The sequence below is a fragment of the Macaca fascicularis genome, chromosome 11 (genome assembly GCF_037993035.2).
Source record: "Macaca fascicularis isolate 582-1 chromosome 11, T2T-MFA8v1.1".
Lineage (NCBI taxonomy): Eukaryota > Metazoa > Chordata > Mammalia > Primates > Cercopithecidae > Macaca > Macaca fascicularis.
In genome coordinates, this window is record NC_088385.1 from 31,305,875 (window position 1) to 31,323,189 (window position 17,315).

At 36.9% G+C, this 17,315-nt stretch overlaps 1 protein-coding gene across 30 annotated transcripts in view; it reads left to right on the top strand.

Annotated features, from left to right (window-relative positions):
* The window catches only part of CCDC91 (coiled-coil domain containing 91), a 373,101-nt gene extending 356,320 nt beyond the window's left edge, over positions 1 to 16,781 (top strand). For all 30 annotated transcript variants that reach the window (XM_005570456.5, XM_065523945.1, XM_065523942.1 and 27 more), the window contains one exon: positions 15,699 to 16,781. In XM_005570456.5, the coding sequence (XP_005570513.3) occupies positions 15,699 to 15,809 (111 nt within the window). In that variant the 3' untranslated portion in view covers positions 15,810 to 16,781. The remainder of the gene's footprint in view (positions 1 to 15,698) is intronic.
* Positions 16,782 to 17,315: the final 534 nt, after the last annotated feature.

Consider the following 17,315-nt stretch of genomic DNA (forward strand, 5'->3'; position numbering starts at 1 on the left):
AAATCTATTTTAAAATGTGCCAGATAGATGGTATTATTTGTTTGTTTGTTTGTTTGTTTAAGACTTCAGTGATTCATCACTGTAAAATCCTGAATGATGAGGAAGAGCAGCTCTTTTTATGTAAAAAGAGAGAAAAATGTCTGTTCACAGTAACTTTCATTTAATTAAGTGGTGCTTTGTTACCTCGGTTGAATTTTGAATACCAAGGAATTAGAATTCCTAGTGGGAATCAGGCAGCTTTCACTTGTGTACTTAGCCAGTTTTATCAGTAGTGGAAATATGAAAGTAAGTAGGCAAAGATTGTACAAGCCTAGCAGGTAGCACAGGGTGAGATTTGTACTCCACATTGTCTTCATGCGTGTTTCTCTTTTATTTCGTCATGAACCTAGAAAATAGTAAGTAGTCTGTTGTTTTCATATATAGCCACTGAGGTTACATATTCTTTAAGGCAATGATTTTTTATATGATGTATTTGATGTGCCAGGTTTTTTTAAATGCTTCTGTTGCATTTTCAGGGAACCATTTGTATATTGCTATAAAGAAATCTTTCCGAATCTACTGTTTATTAAGAGAAGATAATTACATGGTTTAATGACTGCATCTACAGGGCTTTTGGCACCTTAACAGGTTTTTGCATTAGTGTAATGCAGTGCAAGAAACTCCTGCATATTTACAGCAAAACAGATATTGTGCCAAGGCCTCTAGCCATAACTGAAGTTCTTATCTGAGAAGACAGTGTAGTATTGTGGTTTAAAGAATAGATTTGAGTGTCATATGCACCTGAATTTCACTCCTAGCCCTGCTTGGGGACATCATAACCTCGCTAAGCCTTAGTGGCTTCATTCATATAGTTATCAAGAGAATAAAAATTTGATAATACATTGTAGATATCTCCAATGGTACTTTGTCCTTATTAATCCCCTGCCCTTGAATCTGGGCTGGACTGAGTGAGATTGGGCTATAAAAAGATTATGGCTTCTGTCTTATGTGCTCTCTCACTGTCATGTTGCACTCTTGCTTTCTTTCATATTCTCTTGGATTGCTTACTTTGGGGGAAACCAGCTGCCATCTCATTAGGCAGGCTTCTGGAGAGGCTCACGTGGGCTACATTGGAGCTGGACGTTTTGAGGCCTGTCAACAGCTACTGAGAGGGTTTGGAAGGAGATCCTTCCCCAGTTGAACTTTGAGATGACTAGAGTTCCAGCCTACAACTTGATTACAACTTCAGTAAAGAACATGACCCAGAGGCACTCCCGTAACAGTGCCCAGTTTCTTGACCCATAGAAACTGTGAGATGATAAATATTTGTTGCTTTTCATTTTAAGCCCCTAGCTTTTGGGATGCTTTGTTACACAGCCACAGATAACTAATACAGCACATAAAGAGGTCACCTGTGCATAGCAGGGAGCAAGTACTACCAATCAAGAAGTATTAACAGTATTCTTAAAACAAGAAAAGGTCAGACTTAATCTAGCATTAAAGGATTATTTGTAATGTAATATAAAGTAAGTTTCCATATGTGTGTGCAAAGAACTCAAGAATAAGACTTGTGGACAGTCTCTTGCTTGTTTCTGTAGATTGAAACACATAAGGTGAAATATCAATCATTTGAGAATTTAAAGATAGTATAGGAAGACAAGAACTTAAAGGTCATCTAATTCTTCTGCTAAGATTAGGTTTAAATTGTTAAAGGTCAAAACAAAAGGAAGGATACATAGTAATTGACAGATGTTGTTCTTTAGATTGAAACAATAGGATTCCTAAAATCTATAAAAGTTGAATCGATAAAAATACAACAGAAGTTGTGTTTGTTACTTGAGCAGTAACCTGAATGATATATTTGGGATCTCTGTGTTCATTTAGTTTAGAAAAGACTATCCAACAGATTGTAATATTTTTATTATATCATGATCTTGAAAAAATGATATAGGTAAAGGTTTTTCATTGTTTTGGAGCATGTAATCAAATTATGTTTAAAAACTTTATGTGGCCTGTCATATTAAAATAAGTTAGCCTGCCTTGCCAGAATCAATTCATCTTATATTTGAGATAAAGTATTTATTTACCATTGAACTCTATAATGTGGACCATATTTATTAATATTTTATATATTAATAAATATAACCTTATGGATCAGAGCCCTAAGATAGGATTTCTGTGCAACTACTATACAATATTATCCACCTTTGCTTTTCTCTGAAATTCTAAATCTATGGCTTTTGTTTTTTAAGTTGTTTTTTTTGAAATTTTTAGATTTTCTTTGGAAGCTGTCGGAAACAGTTGTTACCAGAATTATTTTCTTTTCAAATTCATTAAACTTTACATATGGAAAGTTATAGTAGATTCTGTCCAGATGATTTCTTGAAGAGAAAAAATGAGTATTTCCATTTCCCAGTGGATTTGGATTATATGGTAGTTTGGGATAAAAAGGCAGAACTATGCAAATATGTAGAACTTACTTTAGATGACTCAAAACAGAGAATTTACTTACCAGGCATCTTAAAGCAAAACAAAGCAATTGTTATTTAGTTGTGGCCAATAGGGTTTAAGACTCTTTATACCCGTTTTTCATGCTCTAAAAGAGCATCTGTAATTCATCTTTTGCATGCTGGGAAGTTAACACAGCTTCTTTATATGTTGACATTTTTGAACTATCTAAATAGATAGATGTGGAATATACTCTAAAGTCAAGAAATATTCTCAAAGAATAGGAGACATGAATTCTGAATTGGAAGTCTTCATGGAATGTGAATGATGGCTTTGAATGTTCTGGTGAAGAGGTTAGGCCTAAATTTTCCGAAGTTCAGGATTGAGGCACCCAGTATTGCCTTAGTTCAAACCACTGCCCGGATTATGTTGAATATTTTGGAGTCTGAATTATTCTTAACATGTGTTTTGTGTAAAACTATTATCCTGAAATTGGTTCAGAGTCTCTTTCAGTGATTCTGAGTTCATAGAAAGTGAACATTTTTAATCTTCCATTTCCCAAACTTACTTAGCTTAAAGGTATTTTTTTAAATTTTTAATAAGCAGAACACTCGCTGTACAGAAATGGCATTTTGTGAAATACATTGTAAGAAACACTACTCTGATATGGACCTTAACAATCTGGAAAATAACTGTTTCCTAGGGCTACTGTGACAATTTACAACAAACTGAGGGCCTTGAAACAAGATAAATTTATTTTCTCACAATTCTGGGGCTCAGAAGCCCAAAATCAAGATGTCAGTGGAGCCATGCTCTCGAAGGCTCTAAGGAAAAGTCTGTTTCGTGCCTCTGTCTTAGCTTCTGGTGATTCGGCTTCCATCTTCACATAGACCTCTCCTTGGTATCTGTGTCTCTTCTTTTTTTTTTTTTTTTTATTTGAGAGAGAGAAGGAGTCTTGCTCTGTAGCCCAGAGCTGGAGTGCGGTGGCGCGATCTCAGCTCACTGCAAGCTCCGCCTCCCGGGTTCACGCCATTCTCCTGCCTCAGCCTCCCGAGCAGCTGGGACTGCAGGCGCCCGCCACTGCGCCCCGCTAAATTTTTTATATTTTTAGTAGAGACGGGGTTTCACCTGTTAGCCAGGATCTTCTCGATCTCCTAACCTCGTGATCCGCCCGTCTCGTCCTCCCAAAGTGCTGGGATTACAGGCGTGAGCCACCACGCCCGGCCTCTGTTTCTCTTCTTATGAAGACACTAGTGATTGGATTTAAGGCCTACCCTAATCCGGTAAGAGCCCATCTCAATTTACAACTTAATTACATCAGCAAAAACCCTATTTCCAAATAAAATCACATTCACAAGTGTGGGGGTAGGACTTGAACATATCTTTTTGGGGGACACAATTGAACCCATTACAATAATTATCTGTTGAATCGAATATCCCACTGTTATAAGATCATGTGCTAGCAAGCTTGTGCAACCCGCCTTATTTTCTTGTTTTCATTCTCTTTTGTTTTGCTTTAGGCTTTTAGCAACTTGAAGCCATGGTTTTCAGTTTCTGTTTCTAGTGATAAGCAGAAAAGAGCAATGAGGAAGGGACTTTACTGGCCCAACCAGAAATAGAAACTAAGAACCCGTGACTGTATTATCTTCCTTGGACATCCCTGAGTGTCCCAGGACTTAGTCCTGTAACCTTTTCTCTTTTATCCACATTCATTCCCTACATATTTTATCTATGCTTTAAATGTCTTCTATATACAGATGACTTCGACATTTTTATTTCAAGGCCTGATATCTCCCCTGAACTGCAGACCTTATATCTGATATGCCTAACATGTCTGATAGGTTTTGACAAATTTATCATGTCTAAAACAAAACAGTTTTCCTCTGGCCAACTCACTCCAGCTCTAGTCTATCATATCTCAGGATAGGGAACTATTATTCAAAGAATCACCTTTTATTTCTCTTTTCCTTTCATCTATACTTCCAATCTATCAGCAACTCAAGTTGGTCCTGTCTTAAAATCCTAAACCTGAACTGTTCTTAAACCACTACTAACAGCAGTCTGGTCAAATTTATATCTTTTCCAGACTAAATGTCTGCTAGATGGCTTTTCCTCTTCCACTTTTGCCCCACTACAGTGTGTTTTCCACATAATAACTTGTATGATATTTTTCAAACACAGAGCATGGTCATACTCCTGCTGAAAACTCTCCAGTGTCTTCCCATCAAACTGCAAACCTTTAGGGCCCTTTATGCTCTGGCTTCCATCTACTTCTCTGATCTCCTCCCCTACTAGTCTCCTCGCTAATTTTGCTCCAATCTTAATGGATTTCTTACCAGTTCTTCATCAAACCAAGTCTGAACCCCCCTTTTCAAGTTTTTCCTTGTGATTTCAGCTACCTTGAGAATTTCTTTCCCCATGTTTTTAGATAGCTCCCTTCTTGTCTCTTTTCAAGTCTCTTAATTACCACCTTCTCTAAGTGGTCTTCTCTAGTCACTTTACCCATGAGTGGATTTGCTGAATATCTATCCTAGCTTTTTGGAAAAATGAAATGATTTTTAAGCATTAATTTAAAATATGTAGGAGTGTAAGTTGGAAAAGTAACATTGATAAAGGTAGATGTAACATGTTCATGTTTCTTGGTATATTTTGTTGGTAGAAGCTCAAAACATTGAAAGTGCATTAGTACGTGTATTTGACACACAGACACAGACACACATACACACACACACACACATATATATATATTTATTATTATACTTTAAATTCTAGGGTACATGTGCACAATGCTCAGGTTTATTGCATATGTATACATGTGCCATGTTGGTGTGCTGCAGCCATTAACTCGTCATTTACATTAGGTATATCTCCTAATGCTATCCCTCCCCCCTCCCGCCTCCCTCCATCCCACAACAGGCCCCGGTTTGTGATGTGTCTCTTCCTGTGTCCAAGTGTTCTCTTTGTTCAGTTCCCACCTATGAGTGAGAACATGTGATATTTGGTTTTTTGTCCTTGCAATAGTTTGCTGAGAATGATGGTTTCCAGCTTTGACCATGTCCCTATAAAGGATATGAACTCATCCTTTTTTATGGTTGCATAGTATTCCATGGTGTATATGTGCCATATTTTCTTAATCCAGTCTATCATTGATGGACATTTGGGTTGGTTCCAAGTCTTTGATATTGTGAATAGTGCTGCAGTAAACATACGTGTGCATGTGTCTTTATAGCAGCATGATTTATGATCCTTTGGGTATATATCCTATAAAGGGATTGCTGGATCAAACGGTATTTCTAGTTCTAGATCCTTGAGGAATTGCCACACTGTCTTCCACAATGGTTGAACTAGTTTACAGTCCCACCAACAGTGTAAGAGTGTTCCTGTTTCTCCACATCCTCTCCAGCACATGTTGTTTCCTGACTTTTTAATGATTGCCATTCTAACTGGTGTGAGATGGTATCTCATTGTGGTTTTGATTTGCATTTCTCTGATGGCCAGTGATGATGAGCATTTTTTCATGTGCCTGTTGGCTGTATGAATGTCTTCTTTTGAGAAATGTCTGTTCATATCCTTTGCCCACTTTTTGATGGGGTTGTTTGTTTTTTTCTTGTAAATTTGTTTGAGTTCTTTGTAGGTTCTGGATATTAGCCTTTTGTCAGATGAGTAGATTGCAAAAATTTTCTCCCATTCTGTAGGTTGCCTGTTCACTCTGATGGTAGTTTCCTTTGCTGTGCAGAAGCTCTTTAGTTTAATGAGATCCCATTTGTCAATTTTGGCTTTTGCTGCTATTGCTTTTGGTGTTTTAGACATGAAGTCTTTGCCCATGCCTATGTCCTGAATGGTACTACCTAGGTTTTCCTCTAGGGTTTTTATGGTATTAGGTCTAACATTTAAGTCTCTAATCCATCTTGAATTAATTTTCGTATAAGGAGTAAGGAAAGGTTCCAGTTTCAGCTTTCTACATATGGCTAGCCAGTTTTCCCAGCACCATGTATTAAATAGGGAATCATTTCCCCATTTCTTGTTTTTGTCAGGTTTGTCAAAGATCAGATGGTTGTAGATGTGTGGTGTTATTTCTGAAGGCTCTGTTCTGTTCCATTGGTCTATATCTCTGTTTTGGTACCAGTACCATGCTGTTTTGGTTACTGTAACCTTGTAGTATAGTTTGAAGTCAGTTAGCATGATGCCTCCAGCTTTGATCTTTTGGCTTAGGATTGACTTGGCAATGCGGGCTCTTTTTTGGTTCCATATGAACTTTAAAGTAGTTTTTTCCAATTTGGTGAAGAAAGTCATTGGTAGCTTGATGGGGATGGCATTGAATCTGTAAATTACCTTGGGCAATGTGGCCATTTTCATGATATTGATTCTTCGTATCCATGAGCATGGAATATTCTTCCATTTGTTTGTGTCCTCTTTGATTTCCTTTAGCAGTGGTTTGTAGTTCTCCTTGAAGGGGTCCTTCACATCTCTTGTAAATTGGATTCCTAGGTCTTTTATTCTCTTTAAAGCAATTGTGAGTTGGAGTTCACTCATGATTTGGCTCTCTATTTGCCTGTTATTGGTGTACAAGAATGCCTGTGATTTTTGCACATTGATTTTGTATCCTGAGACTTCGCTGAAGTTGCTTATCAGCTTAAGGAGACTTTGGGCTGGGATGATGGGGTTTTCTAGATACACAATCATGTCATCTGCAAACAGGGACAATTTGACTTCCTCTTTTCCTAATTGAATACCCTTTATTTCTTTCTCCTGCCTGATTGCCCTGGCCAGAACTTCCAACACTATGGTGAATAGGAGTGGAGACAGAGAGCATCCCTGTCTTGTGCCAGTTTTCAAAGGGAATGCTTCCAGTTTTTGCCCATTCAGTATGATATTGGCTGTGGGTTTGTCATAAGTAGCTCTTATTATTTTGAGATACGTCCTATCAATACCTAATTTATTGATAGATTTTAGTATGAAGGGCTGTTGAATTTTGTCAAAGGCCTTTTCTGCATCTATTGAGATAATCATGTGGTTTTTGTCTTTGGTTCTGTTTATATGCTGTATTAGGTTTATTGATTTGTGTATGTTGAACCAGCCTTGCATCCCAGGGGTGAAGCTCACTTGATCATGGTGGATAAGCTTTTTGATGTACTGCTGGATTCAGTATGACAGTATTTTGTTGAGGATTTTTACATTGATGTTCATCAGGGATATCGGTCTAAAATTCTCTTTTTTTGTTGTTGTGTCTCTGCCAGGCTTTGGTATCAGGATGATGCTGGCCTCATAAAATGAGTTAGGGAGATTTCTCTCTTTTTCTATTGATTGGAATAGTTTCAGAAGGAATAGTACCAGCTCCTCCTTGTACCTCTGGTAGAATTCGGCTGTGAATCCATCTGGTCCTGGACGTTTTTTGTTGGTAAGCTACTAATTATTGCCTCAGTTTCAGAGTCTGTTATTGGTCTATTCAGAAATTCGACTTCTTCCTGGTTTAGTCTTGGGGGGGTGTATGTGTCCTGGAATTTATCCATTTCTTCTAGGTTTTCTAGTTTATTTGCGTAGAGTTGTTTATCGTATTCTCCGATGGTAGTTTGTATTTCTGTGGGGTCAGTGGTGATATCCCCTTTATCATTTTTAATGTGTCTATTTGATTCTTCTTTCTTTTCTTCTTTATTATTCTTGCTAGCGGTCTATCAATTTTGTTGATCTTTTCAAAAAACTAGCTCCTGGATTCATTGAATTTTTTGAAGGGATTTTTGTGTCTCTATCTTCTTCAGTTCTGCTCTGATCTTAGTTATTTCTTGCCTTCTGCTAGCTTTTAAATGTGTTTGCTCTTGCTTCTCTAGTTATTTTAATTGTGATATTAGTGTGTCAATTTTAGATCTTTCCTGCTTTCTCCTGTGGGCATTTAGTGCTATAAATTTCCCTCTACACACTGCTTTAAATGTGTCCCAGAGATTCTGGTATGTTATGTCTTTGTTCTCATTGGTTTCAAAGAACATCTTTATTTCTGCCTTCATTTCGTTATGTACCCAGTAGTCATTCAAGAGCAGGTTCTTCAGTTTCCATGTAGTTGAGCAGTTTTGAGTGAGTTTCTTAATCCTGAGTTCTAGTTTGATTGCACTGTGATCTGAGAGACAGTTTGTTATAATTTCTGTTCTTTTACATTTGCTGAAGAGTGCTTTACTTCAAACTATGTGGTCAATTTTTGAATAAGTGTGATGTGGTGCTGAGAAGAATGTATATTCTGTTGATTTGAGGTGGAGAGTTCTGTAGATGTCTATTAGGTCCACTTGGTGCAGAGCTAAGTTCAATTCCTGCATATCCTTGTTAACTTTCTGTCTCATTGATCTGTCGAATATTGACAGTGGGGTGTTAAAGTCTCCCATTATTATTGTATGGGAGTCTAAGTCTCTTTGTAGGTCTCTAAGGACTTGCCTTATGAATCTGGGTGCTCCTGTTTTGGGTGAATATATATTCAGGATGGTTAGCTCTTTTTGTTGAATTGATCCCTTTACCATTATGTAATGGCCTTCTTTGTCTCTTGATCTTTGTTGGTTTAAAGTCTGTTTTATCAGAGACCAGGATTGCAACTCCTGCCTTTTTGTTGTTTTCCATTTGCTTGGTAGATCTTCCTCCATCCCTTTATTTTGGGCCCACATGAGATGGGTCTCCTGAATACAGCACACTGATGGATCTTGACTCGTTATCCAATTTGCCAGTCTGTGTCTTTTAATTGGGGCATTTCGCCCATTTACATTTAAAGTTAATATTGTTATGTGTGAATTTGATCCTGTCATTATGATGTTAGCTGGTTATTTTGCTCATTAGTTGATGCAATTTCTTCCTAGCATCGATGGTCTTTACATTTTGGCATGTTTTTGTAGTGGCTGGTACCGGTTGTTCCTTTCCATGTTTAGTTCTTCCTTCACGGTCTCTTGTAAGGCAGGCCTGGTGGTGACAAAATCTCTCAGCATTTGCTTGTCTGTAAAGGATTTTATTTCTCCTTCACTTATGAAAATTAGTTTGGCTGGATATGAAATTTTGTTTTGAAAATTCTTTTAAGAATGTCAAACATTGGCCCCCACTCTCTTCTGGCTTGTAGAGTTTCTGCCGAGTGATCCGCTGTTAGTCTGATGGGCTTCCCTTTGTGGGTAACCTGCCGTTTCTCTCTGGCTGCCCTTAACATTTTTTCCTTCATTTCAACTTTGGTGAATCTGACAATTACGTGTCTTGGAGTTGCTCTTCTCGAGGAGTATCTTTGTGGCGTTCTCTGTATTTTCTGAATTTGAATATTGGCCTGCCTTGCTAGGTTGGGGAAGTTCTCCTGGATGATATCCTGCAGAGTGTTTTCCAACTTGGTTCCATTCTCCCCGTCACTTTCAGGTACACCAATCAGATGTAGATTTGGTCTTTTCACATAGTCCCATATTTCTTGGAGGCTTTATTTCTTTTTACTCTTTTTTTTCTAACCTTCTCTTTTCGTTTCATTTCATTCATTTGATTTTCAATCACTGATACCCTTTCTTCCAGTTGATTGAATCAGCTATTGAAGCTTGTGCATTCGTCATGTAGTTCTCATGCCATGGTTTTCAGCTCCATCAGGTCATTTAAGGACTTGTCTACCCTGGTTATTCTAGTTAGCCATTCGTCAACTCTTTTTTCAAGGTTTTTAGTTTCTTTGCACTGGGTTCGTAGTTCCTCCTTTAGCTCTGAGAAGTTTGATCGACTGAAGCCTTCTTCTCTCAACTTGTCAAAGTCATTCTCTGTCCAGCATTGTTCCGTTGCTGGTGAGGAACTGCATTCCTTTGGAGGGGGAGAGGCGCTCTGATTTTTAGAATTTCAGCTTTTCTGCTCTGTTTGTTCCCCATCTTTGTAGTTTTATCTACCTTTGGTCTTTGATGATGGTGACGTACAGATGGGGTTTTGGTGTGGATGTCCTTTCACTCTGTTAGTTTTCCTTCTAACAGTCAAGACCCTCAGCTGCAGGTCTTTTGGAGTTTGCTGGAGGTCCACTCCAGACCCTGTTTGCCTGGGTATCAGCAGTGGAGGCTGCAGAGCAGCAAATATTGCTGAACAGCAAATGTTGCTGCCTGATTGTTCCTCTGGAAGTTTCATCTCAGAGGGGTACCTGGCCGTTTGTGGTGTCAGTCTGCCTCTACTGGAGGGTGCCTCAATTCCATGCTGGGAGAACCACTACTCTCTTCAATGCTGTCAGACAGGGACATTTATGTCTGCAGAGGTTTCTGCTGCCTTTTGTTTGGCTATGTCCTGCTCCCAGAGGTGGAGTCTACAGAGGCAGGCAGGCCTCCTTGAGCTGCAGTGGGCTCCACCCAGTTTGAGCTTCCTTACCTGCTCAAGCCTCAGCAATGGGGGGCGCCCCTCTGCCAGCCTCACTGCCACCTTCCAGTTCAATCTCAGACTCCTGTGCTAGCAGTGAGCGAGGTGCCGTGGGCGTGGGACCCTCCAAGCCAGGCACGGGATATAATCTCCTGGTGTGTCATTTGCTAAGACCATTGGAAAAGCGCAGTATTAGGGTGGGAGTGACCCGATTTTCCAGGTGTCGTCTGTCACAGCTTTGCTACCTGATCCCTTGCGTTTCCCGGGTGAGGCGATGCCTCGCCCTGCTTCGATTCACACTCGGTGCACTGCACCCACTGTCCTGCAGCCCTGTCTGACAAGCCCCAGTGAGATGAACCCGGTACCTCAGTTGGAAATGCAGAAATCACCCATCTTCTGTGTCACTCACGCTGGGAGCTGTAAACTGGAGCTGTTCCTATTCGGCCATCTTGGAACCACCCCCACATATATATATTTCAAAACAATGAATCAGATCTTTCTGGATGTGAATAGTCTTCTTAATAAACAGTCCAATTAAAATAAGCCAGATGTGTTTGTAATTGACTTTGAATGTTGCACTTTAGACCAATGTGAATTCACCATCGTATTGCATTTTAATGACTGGCAAATAAAAAGCTAAGGTCAAGAGATGTTTTATGTTTCTTTTACTTTTGCTATGGCATGAAACACTCATGGAAGGGTAAATCTAATACATGAAATGTTAAAAAGACATCCTATTTCCCCCCGCAAGCTTAATAAAATTAAAAATTTTAATACGTAGTATGTTTCTAAAAGGCTTTCAGCAGTTATACCAGCAAACTGAAGCCTAGGTGTCTATTTCAGAAACAAGAATTTCCAGATTTTTTCAGATATCTGTAAGAGCTAAATAGAAATTAAAGCAACAGAAAATGGAAGAGAAAACAAATCGGTTAGAGCTACACTATTATGAAGAGATTTTAAACCCCATATCAAAAATTTGCCACCACTACTCTGGACATAATTTTCATTACTATGTCACAGAATACAAATCTTTGATTCACTTTGAAATGAAAGCCACAAATACAGAACTAAGTCCCATGCCTTAAGGAGCAAAAAAGTTGAATGTTTTGCCAAAATTCTTCTTGCCTCAATAAAGGATAATAAGGTCATGCCTAATAAAACAGTAACTGTTGAAATTCAGGAATTTGCCAAGAACATCAGTTTGATGTATTTGTTTCAAAGAGAAGAATTCAACATCCTTGTAAGAGAAAGGTTATATGTGTTCCATCCCACAGCCATGATCTATTTACCATACCCAAGAAGGACCCACAAAAGTGGAAGCTCAGCTTTGTGATGGCCCAATCTCTATTTCCTTCCTCATACAGTATCAGTATCGCCTTGTTGCATCTTAAAGTATTGTGCTCCTGTTTATTTAAAGAATTCTTACTTTCAGAGCATTCTGGGGAGGGAGTGTTAAAGATGTGAAGTGAGCCTTGGCAGCTGCCTAAAACCAAAACCTTTATGCCTATCATCATATAGTCAGTAATTCCATAGTGACATCTAATACAAGCAAGAGAAGTGTGTGGTATGTTTAAACAAATCTATCAAACTTTTTTTGTCCATATATATATATATATCCTCTTAAAACATTACAGAAATACTCATTTTGAATGCACAAATTCAGATTATTGTTACTTAGCAGCCATCAGAGGTTGAATGCTTTTTACACAATGTGAAATTGTGCCATATTCCCTCAAAAGAAAAGTTTCTCATTTATCTAGCTTCTAAAAATTCTAAGATATTAAGTCATATTTGTTTTCAATGTATCTCCTGATTGTTCTGGGAGATTTGTGAAAGATTTTGAATTGTTAAAGCTAGCACGTATGTTACATGTACACAAGTTATGAAGCATAATAGTAAAACAAACACCCATGAAGCCCCCTCTGAACGGAATTATGTATCTCATCCTGCCAGACTTCATCCTCCAAATACAACTCTCCTCAGTTCAGTTTTTATTGCATTGTTTACTTGCCTTAAAAAGGAATGGGTTTTTGCCTACTTGTATGTCTCAAGATAATATACCGCTGAGTTCTGCTTATATTTTGTGCCTATGATAAAAGAAGTATGAGACTATCTGCAGTCTGGTCACTTCCTTCTTAAACTCAGTTTTCTTACAAATGCCCACTAATTTATATACTTCTGAAATATTTTATATTGGCAATATATGATATATTAAGGTTTATTATAAAGCTGTAATAATTAAAATGCATTACATTTGTGTAGAGATCGGTGAATTGTCCAAGGGAACAGGATGGAGAGCCTAAAGACAGGTTCATGTATATATGGAAAGCTGATTTATAATTAGAGGTAGCATTGCAAACTACATATTCTTTGGCTCAATTTCCTCAGGCTGTACTAGCATACGTACAGAGGTCTGTGTTGAAGGATGTTCATTACAGCCTTAATTATAATAGCCAAATAGTGTGAACAATCTTAATGTCTATGAATAGAATGCTTTAAAATATTAAAATGTCCGTTACATATATTATAACTATAAAATAAAAACTATGCAACTGTTTAAAAGAAAAAACAAAAACAGGAGACACTGATCCTCTCATAACACTGCAGTTGGGACTGATAATATACTCTCTGGAAAGCAATTTGACAATATGTATCACAATTTACAATATGCAGATGTGACACTGACAGATTTCAACACCTTGAACATCTTTTGAAGGGTGTGCACTCAGGTTGTAAATGTTATTAGTTGAAAAACAACAAAAAGTTAGAATAAACTTGCCTGCCTGTCAATGGGAGAGTAACCAAATAAATTATGAAATACAGTTAAGCAATTTTTTTAAATGTGATAGGGAAAACTTCCAGTAATGACAGTGTAATAAAGTGATTGTGTGGACCCTCTCAAACTTAATAATTATAAGAATTGTAAGATGTGGACTACATATTTTTTAAAACCCATCTTTAAATGCTTAAAAACATCCAAAAGTAGACAGAAATCACTGGAGAATGGACTGGAACTGAGTATTGATGTATTCTTCTGTACTGTTTAATTTAGACCAAGTGCAAAATAATTTTAGAAGCTGGAAATACTTAGATTTCAATCTGTTTTACATATATTAAAATGAAACTTTTAAAACTATGACTTTAATCTCCCATATATCTTTTAGATTAGGTTAGCATGCTTTGGTTCTTAGCGTTAAAAGTACATCTGTCATTTTCCAATAGATTGCCTTGATGATTGGGGTTATGTGTCTTGATTCATTCAATATCAGCAAATATTTACTGCTTGTCTAACATGTGCCAGACCCCACTCTAGATGCTAGGGATAAAGTAGTTAGCAAGACAGATAAGATTTCTGCATACCTGGGACTTACGTTCTAAGATCTCTTTTGTTTAATAGTCTTGTAAGCATAAGGCATGTATTCACCTGAAGTTATCATCCAGTAAAGGAAGAAGGAAAAAAAACCGTGAGGAGAAATGATAATCAGATATCTTATTTCTGTATATATAATAGAATCTCTGAATATTGGAATTGAAGGGATCCAGTATAGTTCAATTATTTTACAGGAGCATTTTGCTAAATATAGTGATTCTGTTTGATTAATTCTTAGAATATTTCAGTATTTTAATCATCCAGTTTTTCAGCCATTTTGAGTATAGTAGATTGTGGAAGTATAATTTAATAGAGAATTATTGTTTGGGTTTGTCTTTGTGGGGGATGCAGGGACTTGTGAGAAGAATGTCAACTTTTTCATAAGTATGACAAGTATATTATGAAATGGAATTTATTTGTCTTTTAATTCCTCCATTGTTCTGTAACCTATAGGGAATGTGTTTTCCTAGTTTTGTTATTTTCACCCCATGGGCAAATTTTTTAGGGCCAAAAAGTTTGAAGTTTTTCTTCTTGTATTCAATAATCTTTACCATCCAGAGAGTTCTTTATTATATATAATCCAAATGATTTCCCTTACTAACCCTCTTGTTTCGTTTACTATACGAGTTCGCTATTGAAATAGTAAAACATCTAATAAAACACCTCTACCTTAGCCGAGGGACAAGAACAAAAATAGTTTCAACAATATCAAATATATATATATATGTGTGTGTGTATATATATATATATATATGTGTGTGTGTATATATATATATATATATATATATATATTTTTTTTTTTTTTTTAAGCAGAGTCTCACTCTGTCACCCAGGCTGGAGTTCAGGGGCACAATCTTGGGTCACTGCAACCTCTGTCTCCTGGGTTCAAGAAATTCTTTTGCCTCCACCTCCTAAGTAGCTGAGATTACAGGTTTGCACCACCATGCACAGCTAATTGTTTTATTTTTAGTAGAGACAGGGTTTCACCATGTTGGCCAAGCTGGTCTGAAACTCCTGACTTCAAATGAGCCTCCCACTTCAGCCTCCCAAAGTGCTAGGATTACAGGTGTGAGCCTCCGCACCTGGCCTCAAATGTTTTTTGAAGCATACTTTTCCCCAGAACTTTCTCTAATTTCAGCAAATTGTTTATCTCCTCCACAGGGTTTATTTGTTCCACTAAACCCTATGCATGATGTGATTATGCTGTGTTTCTGTACTATGTATTTATTTTATTACTTGCATCTGTAATATATTTGTGGATGTTTGGTTGCATATATACATTAAGAACTGGCATTTTAATACTTTTTTATGTTTTCTGAAAGCATTCTGATCAAATGTATGGTATTTCTCTAATAACTGAATAACAACATCAGTTATAAAACCATAATGATTTTATCATCTCATCTTAGATGATTTAGGCCAGAAAGAGTGACTATACTGTCATTCAGTTTAAAGTACTATTTGATTTCCTAAATTGTCTCATCTAGAAAGTTTTTTCTAGTGGGCTTCAGTGACATAATATTCTTTATCCTTCAACTAATATTTTTTTTCTCTTTCTCTCTCTCTTTAAAAAATTAAACAGCTCGATCAAGTTATCCGCCAAAGAAGCCTGTCCAGTTTGGAACTGTTCCTCTCCTGTGCACAGAAACAGTTAAGTGCTTTAATAGCCACGGAACCAGTTGACATTGAATAAAAAGAACACAACAAGCAAACCCACACTGGCATTGGATACATCATATTACACCTTCAAAATACATGCTCTGAATTATAAAGATGTGTTTGTTTTCTTTCCGAATCATGTAGAATTGATTTCCAGTTCAAGGATAAACCAAAACAATATTTAGAATTATCAAGTGATCTAATTTATTTTCTTTTGGTTTCTTCTTTACATTTACTTTTATTTTAGTAGTAGTAGTAGTAGCAGCAACAGAGTGTGATACGACCCAAAAGCCATTGTAAAGTGCCACATTATCAAAATTAATTAAGTAAACTTTATAGCCTGTGGTAGTCTATTATATATTATTTTGCAAAAGTAGTAAATATATTATTGTTTCATGATGACTCTTGATGAGATGCTAGAATGTAATCATACATTTATCTTATCTTGAGGATAGAAATAGCATGGATTTCAACATCACCTGTTTATCTGTATAATTGGAAATAAAACACTAATATGATAGAGAATCATTCCGGCATTACCTAACCTCTTTTCTGCAGTTGGATCTATCTATTTTCATTGGTCTACTGAAAACAAACAATACAATTAAAAGCACTAAAGATTATTATATTAATTCAGCTTTGATCTGATATATCACTTAAAGGAGTGTGTGTGATATATGCCTGTTTCCTATTTCTGCTCTTTAAAGGCACTTTGAATCAATGAAACCATTAGTCTGCAAATCAAATTGTGAACTTAATCCCTATTTTTAGGAATTCAGGTTCAAGTACAGGATATATGAAATCTTTTCCCAGTATTTCAGAATGTATTTAATTCACAGGCAGTATACGTCAATGTAAAATCATGAATATTTTTAATTCAAAACTAAAATGTCATTAATATGTATGTATGCAAATGTTTTATCTTATTTTCTGAAATGCATCTACTTTCTTGGGCTTTGTACTTTTTTGAGATTTCTCAGTGTAATAAAAAGAGCTCCCAAACTTATTTGGTTGTTACTTTTTGTTTTTTTAATTTCTTTAATATATATATATTTTTTTTTTACAATTTTTCTTTCTCAAGTTGAAATTTTCTATCGTAAGTAGTTTTATCACACTACTCAAATATTTTAAGAACAAGATTAGCCTTCCTTATAGACATGCTTGGCCTTCTAGCCCTGCTAAATTTTAATTGTAGATCCTTAGACAAGCTGTCTAACCAATTTGAGTCTCAGTTTTCTCATTTGTGAGATAGAAAGAGTGATTTTTATAGGCTATTTAAAAAATTAATCTTGTAAAATACCCCATATAGTGCTTGCTGCTATAGCCTCCAATTTATAATAATTTCCCTTTCTCTAGAAATTAATCACAAAATACAGGTGTGGGTACCTACAAACAAGTGGCTAAAGCATAGCATTCTGCCCCTCTAACCTTGACTGACCGACCCGCACGTGAAGACCTGACCCCACATGGGGCTCCTATGAAAAATCTTATGGTGACATCACTTCAACTTCCTTACCATAGGGAGACAGACATGAACCCC